General features: G+C 43.2%; 2 protein-coding genes across 10 annotated transcripts; one reads left to right on the top strand and one right to left on the bottom strand.

Moving 5' to 3' along the window:
* The first annotated feature begins 44 nt into the window (after positions 1 to 44).
* LOC6537607 (transcription elongation regulator 1) lies at positions 45 to 5,977 on the top strand. 5 transcript variants are annotated; one of them, XM_015192943.3, is made up of 8 exons: positions 48 to 339; positions 406 to 1,901; positions 1,977 to 2,310; positions 2,482 to 2,632; positions 4,375 to 4,773; positions 4,828 to 5,192; positions 5,258 to 5,587; positions 5,724 to 5,977. In XM_015192943.3, exons 1-8 carry the CDS (start codon positions 152 to 154, stop codon positions 5,848 to 5,850), a joined length of 3,390 nt encoding a protein of 1,129 aa, XP_015048429.1. In that variant the 5' UTR covers positions 48 to 151; the 3' UTR covers positions 5,851 to 5,977. The 5 variants fall into 5 exon arrangements, with proteins under 5 accessions (XP_039232850.1, XP_002098153.1, XP_039232849.1 ...); XM_039376916.2 differs by lacking the exons at positions 4,828 to 5,192; positions 5,258 to 5,587; positions 5,724 to 5,977 and adding an exon at positions 2,934 to 3,124 and having other exon boundaries at positions 45 to 339; positions 3,352 to 4,375; XM_002098117.4 differs by lacking the exons at positions 4,828 to 5,192; positions 5,258 to 5,587; positions 5,724 to 5,977 and adding an exon at positions 2,934 to 3,124 and having other exon boundaries at positions 45 to 339; positions 3,245 to 4,375.
* A 1,967-nt stretch (positions 5,978 to 7,944) lies between these two features.
* On the bottom strand, positions 7,945 to 16,485 carry LOC6537605 (serine/threonine-protein kinase Pak). Of its 5 annotated transcripts, none has more exons than XM_039376917.2 (9): positions 16,400 to 16,485; positions 12,449 to 12,715; positions 12,209 to 12,363; positions 11,645 to 11,656; positions 11,070 to 11,235; positions 10,329 to 10,919; positions 8,640 to 9,787; positions 8,350 to 8,568; positions 7,945 to 8,281 (listed from the first exon to the last, which is right to left on the bottom strand). In XM_039376917.2, the coding sequence occupies exons 2-9, from the start codon at positions 12,606 to 12,608 to the stop codon at positions 8,198 to 8,200; spliced, it is 2,535 nt and encodes an 844-aa protein (XP_039232851.1). In that variant the 5' UTR covers positions 12,609 to 12,715; positions 16,400 to 16,485; the 3' UTR covers positions 7,945 to 8,197. The 5 variants fall into 5 exon arrangements, with proteins under 5 accessions (XP_039232851.1, XP_039232852.1, XP_043063029.1 ...); XM_039376918.2 differs by lacking the exon at positions 16,400 to 16,485 and adding an exon at positions 15,994 to 16,317; XM_043207094.1 differs by lacking the exon at positions 16,400 to 16,485 and adding an exon at positions 15,994 to 16,313 and having other exon boundaries at positions 8,640 to 9,379.
* Between the last annotated feature and the right edge of the window lie 244 nt (positions 16,486 to 16,729).

Below are 16,729 nucleotides of genomic sequence, written 5' to 3'. Positions count from 1 at the left end.
TGCTGCCACCTGGCCTTTTTTATTCGATAACTAAACTACTTATCGAGTACACTGGGTTGTATTTACATCTCTAGCGGCAGAAAAGTGCAGAAAATTTTCAGAAAATTGTAAACGGAAAATTAGAGATTGCGTACAGTTAGATCTGTGTGCCATGGATGTGAGCTTAGAGGAGAGCATGGATAGTGATCGCGCCAATTCGCCGATTAGCAAGGCGGAGGCGAGGGAAACTCCACCAGAAGTCGGTCTCAATGGAAACGGCAGTGGTAGTAGTAGCGCCAGCCAGGAGACTTCAAATAATGGCGTTGCTATAGTCAAGGAAAAACCCAACGAGGCCCATTGGTGCGTAGTGATGGAAAATCTGGTGCTTTAGTTCTCTTATGTTATTTTACCTTGGCCAAATTACAGGAGCAAACCCTTCAATGCGTTTAGTGGTCGTCCCATTGGAGAGCACACAGCGCAGCAGCAGGCGCTGCAGCAGCAGCAACAACAGCAGCAACAGCAGCAGCAACCGCCGAAACAGCAGCAGTCGCAGCAAGCTCCTTCTGGAGCAAATGGCGTCACTGGACCCCCGGAAATTTGGGTGGAAACCAAGGCGGAGGACGGTCGTTCCTATTATTACCATGCGGTAACTAGGGAAACCACCTGGTCTCGACCGGATGGGCCCGCTGTTAAGATAATGACCCAGACGGAGGTAGAGGAGATGGCCAAGCGACCTGCCCAGGCAGCCAAAACGGAAGCCAAGGTAGCCGAGACGCCTGGCGAGATTTCGGCTGTGTCATCACATCTTACTTCGCAACCGCCGCCGCATCTGATGAGCCAGCCTCCACCAAATGCGGCAGCGCCGTTGCTTTCCCAGCCGCCACCAAATGTGCGCCAACAGCCACCACCAATGTTCCAGCCACCTGGAATGCAGGCGCCACCTGGGTTTGGGCAGCCGCCGTTTTGTATGCCGCCTCCAGCTTACGGATTTCCTGGAGGACCGGCACCAGCTGGAGCGCCATGGGGCGTGGGCATGCCACCTTGGCAGCAACAGCAGCACATGCAAGACAAGCCAGCTAAGTCACTTATCATCAAGCCGGGTGTAATCGATCCGGCGGTTATAGCACGAGCAGCCGAGTGGTCAGAGCATCGTGCTCCCGATGGAAGACCGTACTATTTTCACGCTGGTCGAGGGGAGAGTGTCTGGGAGAAACCGCAAGCGCTGAGGGACATGGAGGCCGCTCGCATGGCTGCCCACTCGGGCGTGGCGCCCGCTGTGACAACAGCTCCGTCTGGACTACCACCACACTTGCTACCCAATCCTATGATGCATATGCCACCGGGATCAGCGCCGCCAGGATTTGATCCGCATGCCGCTTTTGCGGCTGCTGCTGCAGCAATGAAAGCGAATTCAGAAAACACCAAGGCTGCGCAGGCAGCTGCTTTGGAGAAAGAGGCTAAGAAGGCGGCGGAGGAGAAGCGAAAGAAGGAGGAGGAGCAGAAGAGGGCCGCGGTCTCAGCCAAGCAAACGGACAAAAGTCGACCAGTGACAAGTACGCCTATCGCTGGAACGCCATGGTGTGTCGTATGGACTGGAGATTCCCGCGTTTTCTTCTATAATCCATCGACTAGAACTTCGGTTTGGGATCGCCCCGAGGATTTGATGAATCGTGAGGATGTTGACAAGGCGGTAAACGAGCGTCCGGAGCAATTGAAGACTCCACAGGAGAAGTCGGCTGAAGCCGATCAAAAATCCGGCGAGGAGGCAACACAAGAGCCGGCTCAAACCCAAGTTCAGGCCCAACAACTGGAGCAGGTGCAAAAGGTGGATGCGGATGATGATGACGACGATGAGGTTATCAAGATACGCACCGAGTCTGAGTCTAGTGTGGAAGAGGTGCCAACGAAACGAGTGCGAATGAGTAAGACACGGCCTGTTTTAAACTAAACTGAACCTAATTCACTTTTATTTTCTCTTACACTATTTCCAATATCAGTTTCAAAGTCAAAGCGGGCAGAGGATGCCGCCCTGGAGGCTGAGCAGCGGGCGGCCAAGGAGCGGGCCCTAGTACCCTTGGAAATGCGCGTCACCCAGTTCAAGGAAATGCTTCGGGAGAAGGATGTATCGGCTTTCAGCACTTGGGAGAAGGAGCTTCACAAGATCGTGTTCGATCCGCGGTATCTTCTGCTAACTTCGAAGGAACGCAAACAGGTATTTGAAAAGTATGTGAAGGATCGGGCCGAGGAGGAGCGTAAGGAGAAGCGGAACAAGATGCGCCAGAAGCGGGAGGACTTCCGCAGCCTAATGGAAGAAGCCAGGCTGCATGGAAAGTGAGTATTGCTAGCGTTGTTCCTCCTTTTTATTTTACTGGGTAGGGTTATTATCCCACATTATTACATTTTTAGTTGAGAGTGTTCAAAAGAGACTACTTTATTTTTAGTTTCATCCGTAACTGTCTATGAAACGTTCTCGTGAAAACTTAAAATTCCAAACTTTCACAGGTCCTCATTCTCGGAGTTCAGTCAGAGAAACGCCAAGGAAGAACGGTATCGGGCCATCGAGAAGGTCCGCGAACGGGAGAGTCTGTTCAACGAGTACATCGTGGAGGTGCGCCGCCGTGAAAAGGAAGACAAGCAGCTGAAAAAAGAGCAGGTAGGCTTAGGGTATGCTCGAGCACCTGAGACCCCATCACCTTACGTATCTCGATGTTTAAACATAAATGCATATCTTTATATATATTTAATAACTTAACCGTATGCCAAACGTATTTACATAATGTGATTGATTTTCTGTTAACTTTTAAACCATAAACAAACAACGTGTGAATCGAAACCGAAACAAACCAAACTGAAAATGAAACCGAAACCGAAACTGAATCCGAATCCGAACCCTGATCGATTGTATTATCCCTGAACGTGTTGGGTTCCCGGTGGTTTGCCACCCGATAATTTAGCCACTAGCTAGCAGGTTACAGCACAAATGCACCACCCAAAACACCAAAATACACAACAACAACAACAAGAACATCAACAGCAACAGCATCGAGAACCACCTGTACAACACCCTCGACAGTCTATTCCGCCCGCCGTCTGCCATCGCCGTCCACTGATCTACTTGACCACGCACATGTTTGCAATCTGTGTGGTGAGTTACTTGAAACATAACAAGCAAAAGCATTAAAATTTGTTTTTCTGCAATAAGAGACAAATTTGGAATAAAAAAAAACCATTATAAAAAAAACAATAAAAACAAAACTATCGAAAGGTTGCCAAACTGAAAATTACCTGATAATCGTTGGTGTGATTTCCACTTCCCGCCCTACGCCCCACGTCGCCCCTCGGATGTTTTATTCGATGTGATGTGATGTGAAGAAGAGGATGTTGCGATGATGTAATTGGCATTGGGATCATGAGTGATGAAGTTTGAAGTACGCGATGGGCTCTCGGAGGGATGCCACCGAGCAGGAAGCATGCAATGAGAGATTGTTCCAGAGATCCCGAGCGACTGCAATTCGTGTGCAGGTGTCTGCGGCGCTAAGCAAACAGTATGAATAATACTTAATTTAATTAACCCACTATTTTTGTTTTGTTTTACAAATAATGTACACACTCAGAGCAGTTTGTCACCTGACAGAGGCAAGCCCAAGGAACCGAACTCAGCCCGATCCCACCTGCACAGACCAAAGACGATTGATATTCCAAAGCCATGATATCCAGTTCTTTGCTCTGGCAGGTTTAGGCAGCGGCTCAAGTCGCTGGAAGGCTTATTGCCCATATTATTACCATATACCATTATTTTACTGTAGACCTATCGACTATTGTACCCTTCGGCCATGCTGAAGTCTGAACATCAAGGCCTGCTAACGAATAGAGAAACTAATTAAAGGGTATAGAAAGTCCGTTAGCTGTTATGCATTTGTAATAATATAAATGTTATCCGTGGAGTTGAATTATATGTAACGAGTAGAAGAAAACATTTCCGACATCCGACTGTCCGTATAAACTTCGCGCTTTCTAAACCTAAAATAGCAAAAAATGTATGAGCAAGCATGAAGATTATATATTTCAAGAGTTCCTAACTTGTCCGTGTTTCGTTCGATTGAGTCTTTTCCATGTTCTCTTAGCCGGCAGGACTTGAACTAACCCAACGTTCTCTTTTAGCAACGTCTCAAATCTCTAATCAAACACCCTCTCTTCCAGGCACAAATCGTGTAACTATGTTCAATAGCTTAATAAACAGTAGTCTTAAGTGTTAAGTTAGACAATTAAGTATAGAACGTTAAGTGAAACCGCATCAATTCCAGACCTCTAATTCGATCTCTATGTGGTATTTCTCTTCTCTTCCGCATGCCTGTCATGTGAATATTCCTTTCGCATACACTTAAAAAACTCTAGATCCGCAAGGACTTTTTGGATATGCTACGGGAACGTCACGACATCGAGCGCCACACCAGGTGGTACGACATCAAAAAGAAGTTTGAATCGGACCACCGCTACCGTGTAGTGGACTCCATGTACCGGGAGGAGTACTTCGAGGATTACCTGCACATTATGAAGGAGGAGAAGCGGAAGGAGCGGGAGATGCGTGAGCAACGCGAACGGGAGCGACATCGCGAACGCAAGTCAGATCGGAGGGAGAAGGATAAGGAAAAGGATAAGGACAAGGGTCGGAAGGATCGAGGACGTAGCCGTTCGAGAGACAAGGACCGCGAGCGCAAGTCATCCAAAGAGAAGGATAAAATCAAGGAGGAAAAAAGCAAATCGGAGAAAAGCAAGAAACGAGACACCACTCCGGTAATTCAATAATAGCCCTATGCATGTTTATATATTTATTGCTGTATTTTATAGGAGGAGGGTGAGCATCATGGGGAGTCAGATAGGGAAGAGCGAGCTGGTAGCGACGACAGCGAGTTGGCCCGCCAACGGGAGAGCGAGGCCGAGCAAAAGCAGAAGGAACGCGAGAAGAAGCTAAGGGTGGAGCAGAGTATTCGGGAACGAGAGAAGGAGGTGCAGCGAACCCTAGCTGGTCATTTGAGGGATCGGGACAAGGAACGCGAGCATCACATGCGCGAGGAGTGCATTGGTCACTTCACTGCTTTGTTAACAGATCTGGTGCGGACGCCGGACTTCACGTGGAAGGAGGTCAAGCGACAACTGCGAAAGGACCATCGCTGGGAACTAATAGAAAGCCTCGACCGCGAGGATCGCGAGCGGTAACACATTAACATTACTTAAAATTAAAGTAAAATAAATTAAAATAAATATAATACAATTACAGAAAATTCAACGAGCACATTGACAATCTGATGAAGAAGAAGCGGGAGCGATTCCGCGAAATGCTCGACGAGATTAGCACTCTGCAGCTTACTAGCACTTGGAAAGAGATTAAGAAACAGATCAAAGAGGATCCGCGTTACCTTAAATACAATTCGGACAAGGGCGAGCGTGAGTTCCGCGACTATATTAAAGATAAAACGATGACAGCGAAGACTTCTCTTCGGGAACTCCTGCAAGAGTGCAAATTTATTACTCACAAGAGCAGCGATCTCATCAAAGAAAATCCAAACCATTTCAAGGAGATTCAGGACATTTTAAAGAACGATAAGCGGTAAGAAGAAATTACATTAATGTTTAGTGATAGACATTTTTGAAAATGTCATAAAAAATGAGGTTTTTAGTTTAGCCAAAATTACGATAACTTAAGAACATTGCCGATTATGTGTCTAATTCTGTGTTTCTTCCAGCTATTTGGTGCTCGATCACATGGAGGAGGAGAGGAGCACTATTGTGCTCGGCTTTTTGGAGGAGCTCAACAAACGCGGCCCGCCGCCACCACCCACAGCTTCAGAGTCAACGCGCCGCAACAAGTAGTGGCAGTATAAAAGAACTAATCAATTTAACCATAACAATTAAATTATTGTACTAAGCCGGAGTTCAACAACTTCGAATATTTTAATTGAATAAAATACACGCATTAAAGCAATTTGAAAGTGACAAATAACTGCTTTTCATTCATAAATATTTATTAATCATTTATATGTTATGATAGAGTTGTGATTTCATCTATGTATTTATCTTATTTTAACTTTTGTTTTCGCCATTCTATATGTTCTTGTTTACCCATTCATCGGTTCGCCTAAACGTTACCGTTATTGTTTAATACACATTCTTACTGCACTGTAGCCGAGTTTTCTAATGCCTTAAAATAAATACAAATACAAATACAATAATCCTTTATGTTATTCGTTTCAAAGCCAGACTTCCTTCAATCCATATAGAAAGTGTAGTAGTAGGAACTAATATTGAAAATAATGTCTCCCCATTGTTGCAAACAAATCTTTTTCCTCTCGTTTGTATAAAGTCTCTGGTTTTGCTGTTATAACATATCAGGACGAGCTTAACTAACCTAATACACCCCTACGATCGTTAAATAGCGTGACAGTTTGCGCTTTATGATTAATCATGCAGGCTTTGGATGTTACAAAAGGCTTCAATTGAACACCTTCACCCATTAGGTTACTAATCTAACTAATAGATTAGTCTCAAAATATTTAGATTGTTTACAAGAACTCGAAATATTTAAAACCAATTTCGCTCAATTAATAAAGTTGAAATAATTAGGGATTCATGTATTTCAATTTTGTGCACTTCTATTCATTAAATTGGCCAATTCATATGAAAAATATATTTAAATTAAACGTGATTAAAAAAGTCTACAATAAATTAGTCGGTTTACTATTAATATTTGAAATAAAAGAAAGTAAGTAATCGGTTTTCTTTCCATCCATTCAGCACCCGTCCAATCAATATACACGTACCCACTCAAGCATCTATCTATTTTAGCTGGTGTTTTAGTTGACTGTTCTATACGTTCTAAAAATTTGGATTCTCTATGTTACACTACAACTGCTAGATACTATCTGTATAATATTTACTTGTTGTTGTTCTTATTGATTTCATTTTTCTGTTTCGGTTAGGCACAAAGTAACTGGTTTTCATTTCATCATGGCTCACGATCGAACGTTGCACTCTTACACTTTTGTATTTATTTACTAGTTATATTAAGTGGCTACTACCAATTTATTGAACAGTTTAGTGTGGTTTTCCTATAATAATCTCTCATTACATTTAAGTTTTAATATATTGCTAGTTTTGTTCTTGTCTTTTGTCGTGCAAACACATTGCACTGTTGTTAAATGAAAAATACAGGTGTCCTTGTGTCTTCTATATGTGTCTATATCTAAGCAGTAAATTCTATTACAATTAAATGTTTATTTTTTAATATATCTACGTGTACAGACATAAAAAAATGCGAGAAGGGGCGGCTGGAGGTTGTGTTGGAGTAAAGGTTTTGTATGTGAGTTTACAGCGAAGGATGAGTTTCATTCTTTTCGGATTGAAGTCTACACGAGGGAACTGAATATATCAAGCAAAATAAACCAAATTTTAAAATCATATAAAAATATATTTTTATTAAATAAATCAGTTTAAGAACTAAATGAAACTTTTACTAAAATCAGCGATAATACTCCAAGTCATAGGGTTAGTAGTAACAGCGTTCCAAAGTTCATACTCTCATATATAATTATTTTATAAGCTTTCTTATAGAAATGTAATGACGAAGTAAATCAAATGAAGTGCTTTATACATTGTAAAAATTTGTATGTATATTTTCATTTCCTTTAAATGCAAGTGTTACCAATTCTAATGTTTTAATGTTGACAACTATAGTTTATGTGTTTTTGTTTCCTCGTTTCATATGATCTTTAAGCTTATAATTTGAAAAGCATTCAAAATGCACTAAACAAATTTTGGATCTATACAATTTTAAGTTTACGTTTTAGTATAACAAATGTCGGAAACATATTTCGATGATGTGGTGGTGTCCAAAGCAACGTGTGATAATTTTAGCTGTTATTTAATTAACAGAAAACCGATTTGTGAAAATTGAACTACGCGTGTCTCTTGTTTGCCGTATGTAGTTATTCTTAGTTTTGCTGTTTGTCTCGTTAGAATAGATATAATATAATAATATGTGTATATAATACGTTTATATAAATAATTAATAATAATTAATAATTCATCCATCTTTTCGTAATTATAACAGTTATTGTTGCTATTGTTGTTGTGGTTGTTGTTGTTGTTGTTGTTCTTGTTGTTTTCTGCAGTAGTAATTCATCAGTAGTGGTTAAATAAGCGGTTTCTTCTTGGTTGTCAATCAGTTGCCCTTGGTAGCCTCCTTTGCGGCCATGATCAAGGGAGTCAGACTGGCCAATGGACGGGCCAGTTTCAGGAAGGGATGCTGCAATAGAGTAAGTTGAGGTTTATGACGTTTTAAAGTCCGCTTGGCATGTGAACTATAAGACTCACCTTCAGCAAGTCCAATGCACTTGCTCGCCGATCCACCTCCACCTCCAGACACTGGTCGAGGAAGTCCTGAAATGCTGAGGACAGCTTGTCTTTTTCTTTAATCTCTGGCTTGCCATTGGTGGCAATGAGGTACAAGGCTTTAAGCGGATTTTCGTTTAGGTACGGAGGTTCGCCCTCAACCATTTCTATGGCCATAATGCCCAGAGACCAAAGGTCCACCTGCATTAGAAAAAAGAGTCGTTAGAATGTGTTCACATATTTGAATCCAAATGTTGCGTGAGAGCTCTTACCTTGGGTCCGTACTGTTTCCGGGTGACGACTTCGGGTGCCATCCAATACGGTGTGCCTACCATCGTTGTGCGTTTGGATTGCTCTGGCGATATTTGCGCACAGAATCCAAAGTCAGTCAGCTTGACAGAGCCGTCGAGGCCGAGCAGGATGTTATCACTCTTGATGTCGCGATGGATAACCTGATTGGCATGAAGGAACTCCAGGGCTTGCAGCACTTCTCGACAAACGGCTGCGATCTGACCCTCGTCCATGCAGGTTTCGGTGACGACGTCGGTAAGAGAGCCGCCGGGCAGGTACTCCATGACCACCCATAGTTCCTCGGACACGAGGTAGCTGTCCAGATAGTTGACCACATTCGGGTGTTTGTTCTCCCGCATCACAAGGATCTCGTTGATGATGAGCTCCTTTTTAGGCTGCTGTGACAGGTTCATCTGCTTGATGGCCACCTCCATGCCGGTGGAGGATTCGATTGCCGTGTAAACAGTGCCAGAGGCACCCTGACCAATCTTCTCCATCTTGGTGTACTTTCGATTTGGATCGCCCACGGAGACGATGGTTCGCAGCTTTTCCAGGATCTCCTCGTCCGACATCTTTTTCTTCTTTGCGTTAGCTGCCCGCGTGTTGGGCGTTGCAGCCGCAGCCACAGCTGCCTGGGGCACGGCGATTTGGTTTCCAGCCACTGGAGGAATTGGGCCACCGGTTGACACTTGGGCCACCGTGGGCTCCGGCGAATACAGATCTAGTGATCCAACGGAGGCGGGCGTGGGCGATGCGGGCGTGATGATGGGCGGTAGGGGAACCGCAACAAGAAGCGAAACAGTCGAGTTGCGTGAGGAAGACGTCGGCGTGGGACAATGGATCGTTGGCAAGGCGTGGTGTGGGCCATCGTCGTCGTGGAAAGAGGGGAATGATGAAAAGGAGGAAGCAGAGGAATGGTGATTAGTCGTTGTTGCTGTGGCTACTGTCGCTGCTGCAGTGGTAGCGTGTGCTGTTGCTGTCTCGACGAGACTACCACAAGGTGCAGCTGAAGCAGTATCAGTAGTAGGAGTGGTAGAACAACTAGGATTAGTAGCTGACAAAAGAGTTGATGTTGCATCGGTGCCTTCTGTTTCTGCTGTTGTTTTGGTGGTTGTTGGGGACGTTGGAGCTGGCGTCGTTGCAGTTGTTTAATTAATTTTTATTTAGCAGCAATTAGAAGCGGAACAAAACAGAACAGAACACAGAGAGGCGATACAAATACCAAAATACACATTCATTAAATCGTCAATAGCAGCACAAAAGGATTATAGTGTTAAGAAAGGCAACATAGAGAAGCCGCCATCCCGACACATCACAACCTTTGAGCCCTGTCAGCAAACTAGATTTTTGGCATTATGGAAAACAAATTATCATAAACTCTAGGTGCAATAGAAAAATAAAAAAAACTTGTTTAAATGGAAAGTTACTCAGTTTCAGATAATCACATTACTTGTACAACTTACATTATCTTCTGAGACTAGATTTTTAAGAGACTACCGAATACATTTTTGACAAAAAATTTATTTGCACGTAAGTACAAAATGGATTCAGAATTGTACTTGTCGAGTTCGAGTTTTGATGATAATAGTTTTCCCATGACTTGCTGCCGTGGCTCTTTATAAGGTAGATGCAACTAAGCTATGATCCACATATCCTGTAGCGGCACTCACTTGCATTGTTTTTGTTCTTGTCCAGCGTCGTTGTGGCATTGTTGTGCATCATTGGCGATGCCGCTGGTGCTGCTATTCCGCCTGGCGTTCTATGATTTTGGAGCGGCGTTGTAGGCGTGGTTGCTGGCGCCACTGGCATGGGTATGATGGCTGGCTGCAGATCCTCGATTGGCCGCGTGTAGATGGATTTCGTGCGCTCAGGCCTAGAGGCCACCGGTGGAGGCGGTGGCTGTTGCTGCGGATGTTGTGGTCCCAGCATATCGTCCTCGTTAACGGATGAATGTTGCGATGTGGAAGAGGAGGCCGTGTGCCCGACAAAGTTGTACGAGTGCGATTGACTTATGCCCATGTGATGCTGGTTGTGGTTCTGGTGCAGAAGTGGCTGCTGCTGCTGCTGAAGGAGGTGCTGCTGCTGTTGGTAGTGGTTGCCCAGAATTTGGCCAGCGACGGCCACGTTGTTGGCGTTGGGACCCAGGGTCATACTGCCCAACTGAACGCCAATCAGGTTGCCTCCACTGTTGGAGCCGTGGAGCTCCGAGTCCGTTGGCGTGCTGCTCGGACTGCTGCTGCTGACGCGGCTGAGCGATGAGCCTGACAATGGAGAGCGTTTCAATATTATAAATAAGCTACATATATTTATAAATTATGTAAATATGGCGGAACTTAAAGCAATCACAAGCCAACTAACAAAATATGTTGTTATGTTGCAACCCAAATCTTAAATCTGACAGAGTGACCAACCTGAATGCGTCGTAATTGCATTTGTCATGTACTTGGAGCTTGGCCTCTGTTTGGTAGTGTTGTCGAACCACTTGAGCACATCGAGCACGGCCTGTGGATTCTTCTTCTGCTCCTGCTTGCTGATGTTGGAGTTCATCAGGAGTCGCGCCCATGCCTCCGGCATGCCCTGAAAAGGCAACAGGTTAGATTGTTAGAAGGAATTACCTAGCATAATTTACTGCGAAGGGAGAACATCTAGAAGGCGAGGGGATAAAAATATATTTTTGGATTTTGGGTACATCAATGCACGGCCAATTATTTTTTTGGGGGGATGATGAAAAGCCAGCGACAAAAGGCAATTCAGCTACAAATTCTAGACAGCCTGTGTCGGTGTAATGTCGTATGGCCTAGTGTAGGAGTTTTGTGAGAGTACAAAGATGAAAATGAACCAATAGTGACAAACAAAGGGTAAACTATGGTTCGAACTTGAAACAAACACTGAATCGACAAAATGTACAGACAAAGGAGCACGATGAGATTTTATGAATAAACTAATGAAGGCAAGTTCCAAGGAATTAGTCGTGAATTTTACTTACTTTCATTGGCAGCTTGAATAATAATAGAAATCAATATAGAGCAAGATTCGCGAGAGATAGATATAGACAACAGAATGTATGTAGAAGTACAGTGTTTTATATTGGGAGCGGCAAAATCAAATTAAAAATATATTACAAAATTTTTGAGTGATTTGGTGTGAAATATTTATTTCACTCAAAAAAATATTTTAGCAATTCGAAAATCGAAAATTTGGGGCAGTTTGGTGTTTTGGGTCTGATCGACTCTCAAATTGGGAAGGATCCAAGATTGTACATCTTTGATCACAAAACATTAAAAATAAACTACCGAAGATACATTAAATTATACTGTAATTACTCTCATCACCCAAAAATTTCGTATAATGTGTTGTCTGCAAACGAAACTTTAAGTCGTGACTGTGATTTTGCATTTAAATGTATTATACATAAGCTTATCAAATGGAGGACATAAGCAGTGAAAACCGAAGATTTTCGACTTGCTATTCTTAGAGAGCAAGCCGTAAACATAATTGCGAACCGAACGCGACTGAAGGTGTCCATAGACAAGAATAATATAGAACTCACGGTAAACTCGCCGGTGACAGCATCGAATCCCACATGGACAGTGTGCTCAAAGTTCGTGGGATAGGAGATGTTCGGTTTGGAGTCCGTGTGCGAGGGCTTTGATCCTTTGATTTTACTCTTCAGCGTCTTCTTCTTTCGGTCGGAGTCATCGGGTTCTTTTTGGGAGAAGAGAAAGAAGCACATTGTTAAGCGGACCAGCGGTCTCCACATGTTGTGCTCAACTAATCGAATTGTACTCACCCTTGGGCAACGGTCGCATGTCGGGCGGTACATCCCCCATCCCGCCGCTACCCAGTCCTCCGCCGACGACGCCCACTCCTCCTCCAGATCGTTCATTGCCGCCCCGATTGCTGGTGAGACGCACAGGCGGCGCCGGCGGTTTGTCTTCCTCGCTGGACATGGCTTCGTCTTTTGGTGCCTCTGGCTCTTCTGGTTCGCTCCTGCTTTCTCCTCCTCTGCTTCGTCTAGCGCCCCGTTATGCACAGCTGTTCTAAGGCTAGAAAACAGCTGTCGAGATTGGGAGAAAGAGATCATTATGTTGTCAATTTATTGGTTAAACAATTTGCCCTAAATTAAATTTACTAAATATTAAATACCTATCTTAAGAATTGTGATTTCATGGATATATTCACTTTCGATACTTATATTACTAAGAAAGCATATGCTTTAATTTTATATGGAATATGTGTTAAGAACATTCAAAATAAGTTTATTAGAAACGGGTGATTTCATCAACCGAATTCGAAATTGAGAACAGTGCAGAAATGATTTTATGCTTGTAGAATTCCAGGGGTGCCAACCCTCTGTTATCTATCGCGAAAAGTGTTCCGCAGCTTATCTAAGTATATATTTCGTTCTGTATTTCTTTCCCCACCATATTGCAATCGCGTCTTTTGGTTCCACAAAATCCCAAATTTGTCATACAACTACAAAAGATAGATTGTTTATATATATGTGTGTTTCACACCATTCTGTACATAATTATATATTTTTGCAGATTTTTTCTATTTTTTTTTGTTTTTTACCGCTCTTCATGAAGATCACGTCGAAACTGTGTGCTCTCAATTTTTTTTGGCACGCGAAAAGCACTTTGCTTTGCTTTTTGAAAATATTCAAAAACAGAACATCTACACACACACACACTAGCACAGCACTGGTGGGCTGCAACAGGAGAGAAGAGGTTTATAGCAGCAGTTATAAATTTATCAATATGGGCCGTCCGACAAACAAATTCGGACTGTGGCCCGATACTCAGTTGTTCCCTCGAGTGTCACTGCCACTAGAGCAGCCGGCAAAAGGCAAAAAACACAACACAAATGGCTCCAAGAGATTAGTTTGGAGCACCCAGCTCGCGAGAGTGCCGCCCCCTACATTGCTTTAAAAGTTGTATGATAGGGGTATTCACCCAGGAAAATACTATACATATTACAATATTAACAATTATTGATTATTAATATTAATAAAAGTGATTTTAGTATAATCCAACGGACTCAATATGGAATAAACATTAGAAGACTACACTTTTAATTGCAGTTACCATTCGAGGGAAACCACTGTACACACAACACACGTTAACAGAATCCTCTCTGTCTGCCTGCTGCTACTCTCTCGCCCACTCAAATGATCGAGAGCCATAAGAAGTTCGTTGCGATAACAAGAGTGGCTTTGATTAGCACTCGAAAAAAAACAAAACAGCTCACGCATTGGGAACTTCAGCCACACAAATGAGGAAATTAAGCTGCGCCGACAACAACAACATAAACACACTCGAGTGGGCGGCATCGCAAGGAAACATATGAGCGCGGAGAGTGGCGAAGAGAGTAAGGCGACTTTGGCGCCCGTCTGCTTTGCCGGTGACGTCGACTGCGCTGCTTTTATGATTCATTTATCAACGTCAGGCGTCGAGAGTCAATGCAACTAACGGGAGGCGCAGAGTCTGGGACGTGGGGGTGGCGAAGTGTGAAAACGTTGGACAAACAACAACATACAATTCCAACAGCTGTGGTCAACTTAATAGTGATGATTAAATAGGAAGAACAATTCCATATTTTAAATCACCATGAAAATGGTTCTCAGTAAACAATATATGTACATACATATTTAAGTATATAAGAGATTAACCATTGAATCGTAAAGTAAATTACCGCTATTACATTTCCAATATCATAACCCATTTTATTAAGTGTAATATTTTGTTGCCCATTCAATTTACACATATTTTGGAAGTGGGAAGGTGACACTGCTGTTATCAGAAAAAATAACCAAACTGAAATATAATCTTGACCGCAACTGTATATCTGTACTATCGGCTTTACATAGGTTTACTGGCTGCTTGCCCAGAGAATATATATGTAAGTATATGAATGCAAACATACACACATAGGTGAGAATTCGTTTTTAGATCAATCAACAACAAACTTTTCGGGAGCGTGTGGGCGCCCAGAATTGGGTTAACGATGTACCGCATTGTGTTTGATTTCATTGGCGGTCGAACTTTAGGTAAAATCGATAAAAATGTTTTTCTTTCTGCAGGGCCCCAATGCAAAATTATTTCCTAATGAGAAAAACACACATTGTAGGCACAGGAAACTCGACAACACTTGCGGCATTTAAATTAGTGACAGGGGCTGACAGACGCGGGGGGACCGGAAGGGAGGATTGTAGGACTTTCCAAGTGGCGCAGGCCTAGGTGCACGTTGTAACAACAGCGACGTGAACGTGGCGCTTGCTCCAAGAGCTGAAAGAAGCCACAAGCATATGTATACTTGTTCGCCACGTTTATGCGGAGCTAGTTTGCGATCTAGTTTATTGACATAATATGTTAAGTGTATTACTTTGACTACTTTATGTTGTCTTTATTTTAAGCCAAACTTAAGATTGCTGAGACAAAATAGGGTCAAAAAATGACGAATATCAAATCCTGATGTCCGGATAAAAAATCGACGATCTACTGGTTATTATCTTGGATGCTCATTGCAATTGCAAAGATGTTAAACTAGAAAACATCAATATCGTAATTGCATTATCTTAATATCAATATTTCATTGCATGTTTGTAAGCATATAAAAATAATACGATCTTTATAATCGGTGCATGTTTTGCGACTTGCCACCCATAACTGCTGGCGACGGCGTCTCTCTGCCGCTGCGACGTTGTCTATTTTGGTTGCGGACGCCAGCCGAAAGCAGCAGGCGGAAATGTTATGTCTTTTATATTCCTCTTTTCAGTTCCCTTCTGCGTCCGTTTCCACGCGTCCCTCTCCCAACCGCTTTTACCTGTGACCGAGCTAAACAAATATGTTTTTGCTCGAAAGCAGGAAGAGGGAGGAAAAGGATGAGCATGGGGCACTGGACATGTGCCGTTATAGCGGCAACTGTTAAATGCCAAATCGAAATGTTATTAGCTATGGAACTTTATGTAAATGTCTTCTCTCTTGCAATAGTAGCGGGGGAAAGGGAATTGGGGCATTCCCGCTTGTTGACAGTAGGTTGCTTTATTTTTGTGCTGGAAATTCGGGAGCAGCCATGAGTTAATCCAAAATAATGTGGATGGAAACCACTTGAAACAGTCTTCTTTAATCCATATACACACACACACACATATGAGTTGGAAAAATCAATGTGTCAAACCATTCCTTAGGCGGTGTGTCTGCTTTTCTGTGCATTGGAAGCCAGACCAATAGGACTAACGGTGCACTCTCTTTTTATGAATGAAACTCCCTCGCACCCGCTCTCTACCAGACCCCATCCCGATCCACTCGCCCTCCGTTCTCCACTTGAACTCACTGCAGGTACAATATGCCTTGGTTGCCTTTCTTTTGCACGGTGCACCCTGTACGCCGCTTGCAGTCAAAGAAACGCTTGCGATTCACGGATTCGAGTGGACCCCACTTTTCTACTGGCTTCTTGGAGTTTTCCGAGCCCACAACACTTGGCCGCACTCGCACACACTCCACACCGCACACACACTTTATTGTTTTTCCGTTTTCTCTCTGGTGTGTGTCATTAATGGCCGACGGACCGACCACAGCCACCAGCAGGAGGAACAGCCAACATATCTTATGGCGAGCAGCAAACTTTCTCGCTTTCTGATTCTGACTTCTTTAACAACACGCGCGCATTTTTGGTCCTTGCATCACACACTACTTGGTTTACATTATCCACTGGGTTGTTAAATAGGAAAAATAATTACAGAAAGACGATAAGACGGCCGCAGCAGACAATGTAGCGATGGCAAAAATATATCAATATATCGATAGCGAACAGGAACGAATATATTCGGTAGTTGACTTTTAACAACATATCGATAGCTTTCTATATTGTGATATGGCCATCCTGCAAAAAGTTTCCCAAAAATACTGCATCTGAAACGGAAGAGTATTTTTTTCAAAAAGTTACCGCAGCCAAAGAAGCAACAACCCTTCCCCTAATAACCTACTTAAATTCTAACCGTACCGATATTAATTGATACATAAGGGCAAATAGTATTAATGACAAAACCAATTACATTAAGGAGTTCATC

This window comes from Drosophila yakuba, chromosome 3R, assembly GCF_016746365.2.
Source record: "Drosophila yakuba strain Tai18E2 chromosome 3R, Prin_Dyak_Tai18E2_2.1, whole genome shotgun sequence".
Classification (NCBI taxonomy): Eukaryota; Metazoa; Arthropoda; class Insecta; order Diptera; family Drosophilidae; genus Drosophila; species Drosophila yakuba.
Note: the sequence above shows the minus strand (reverse complement) of the source record. Positions and strands in the feature narration are given on the sequence as shown.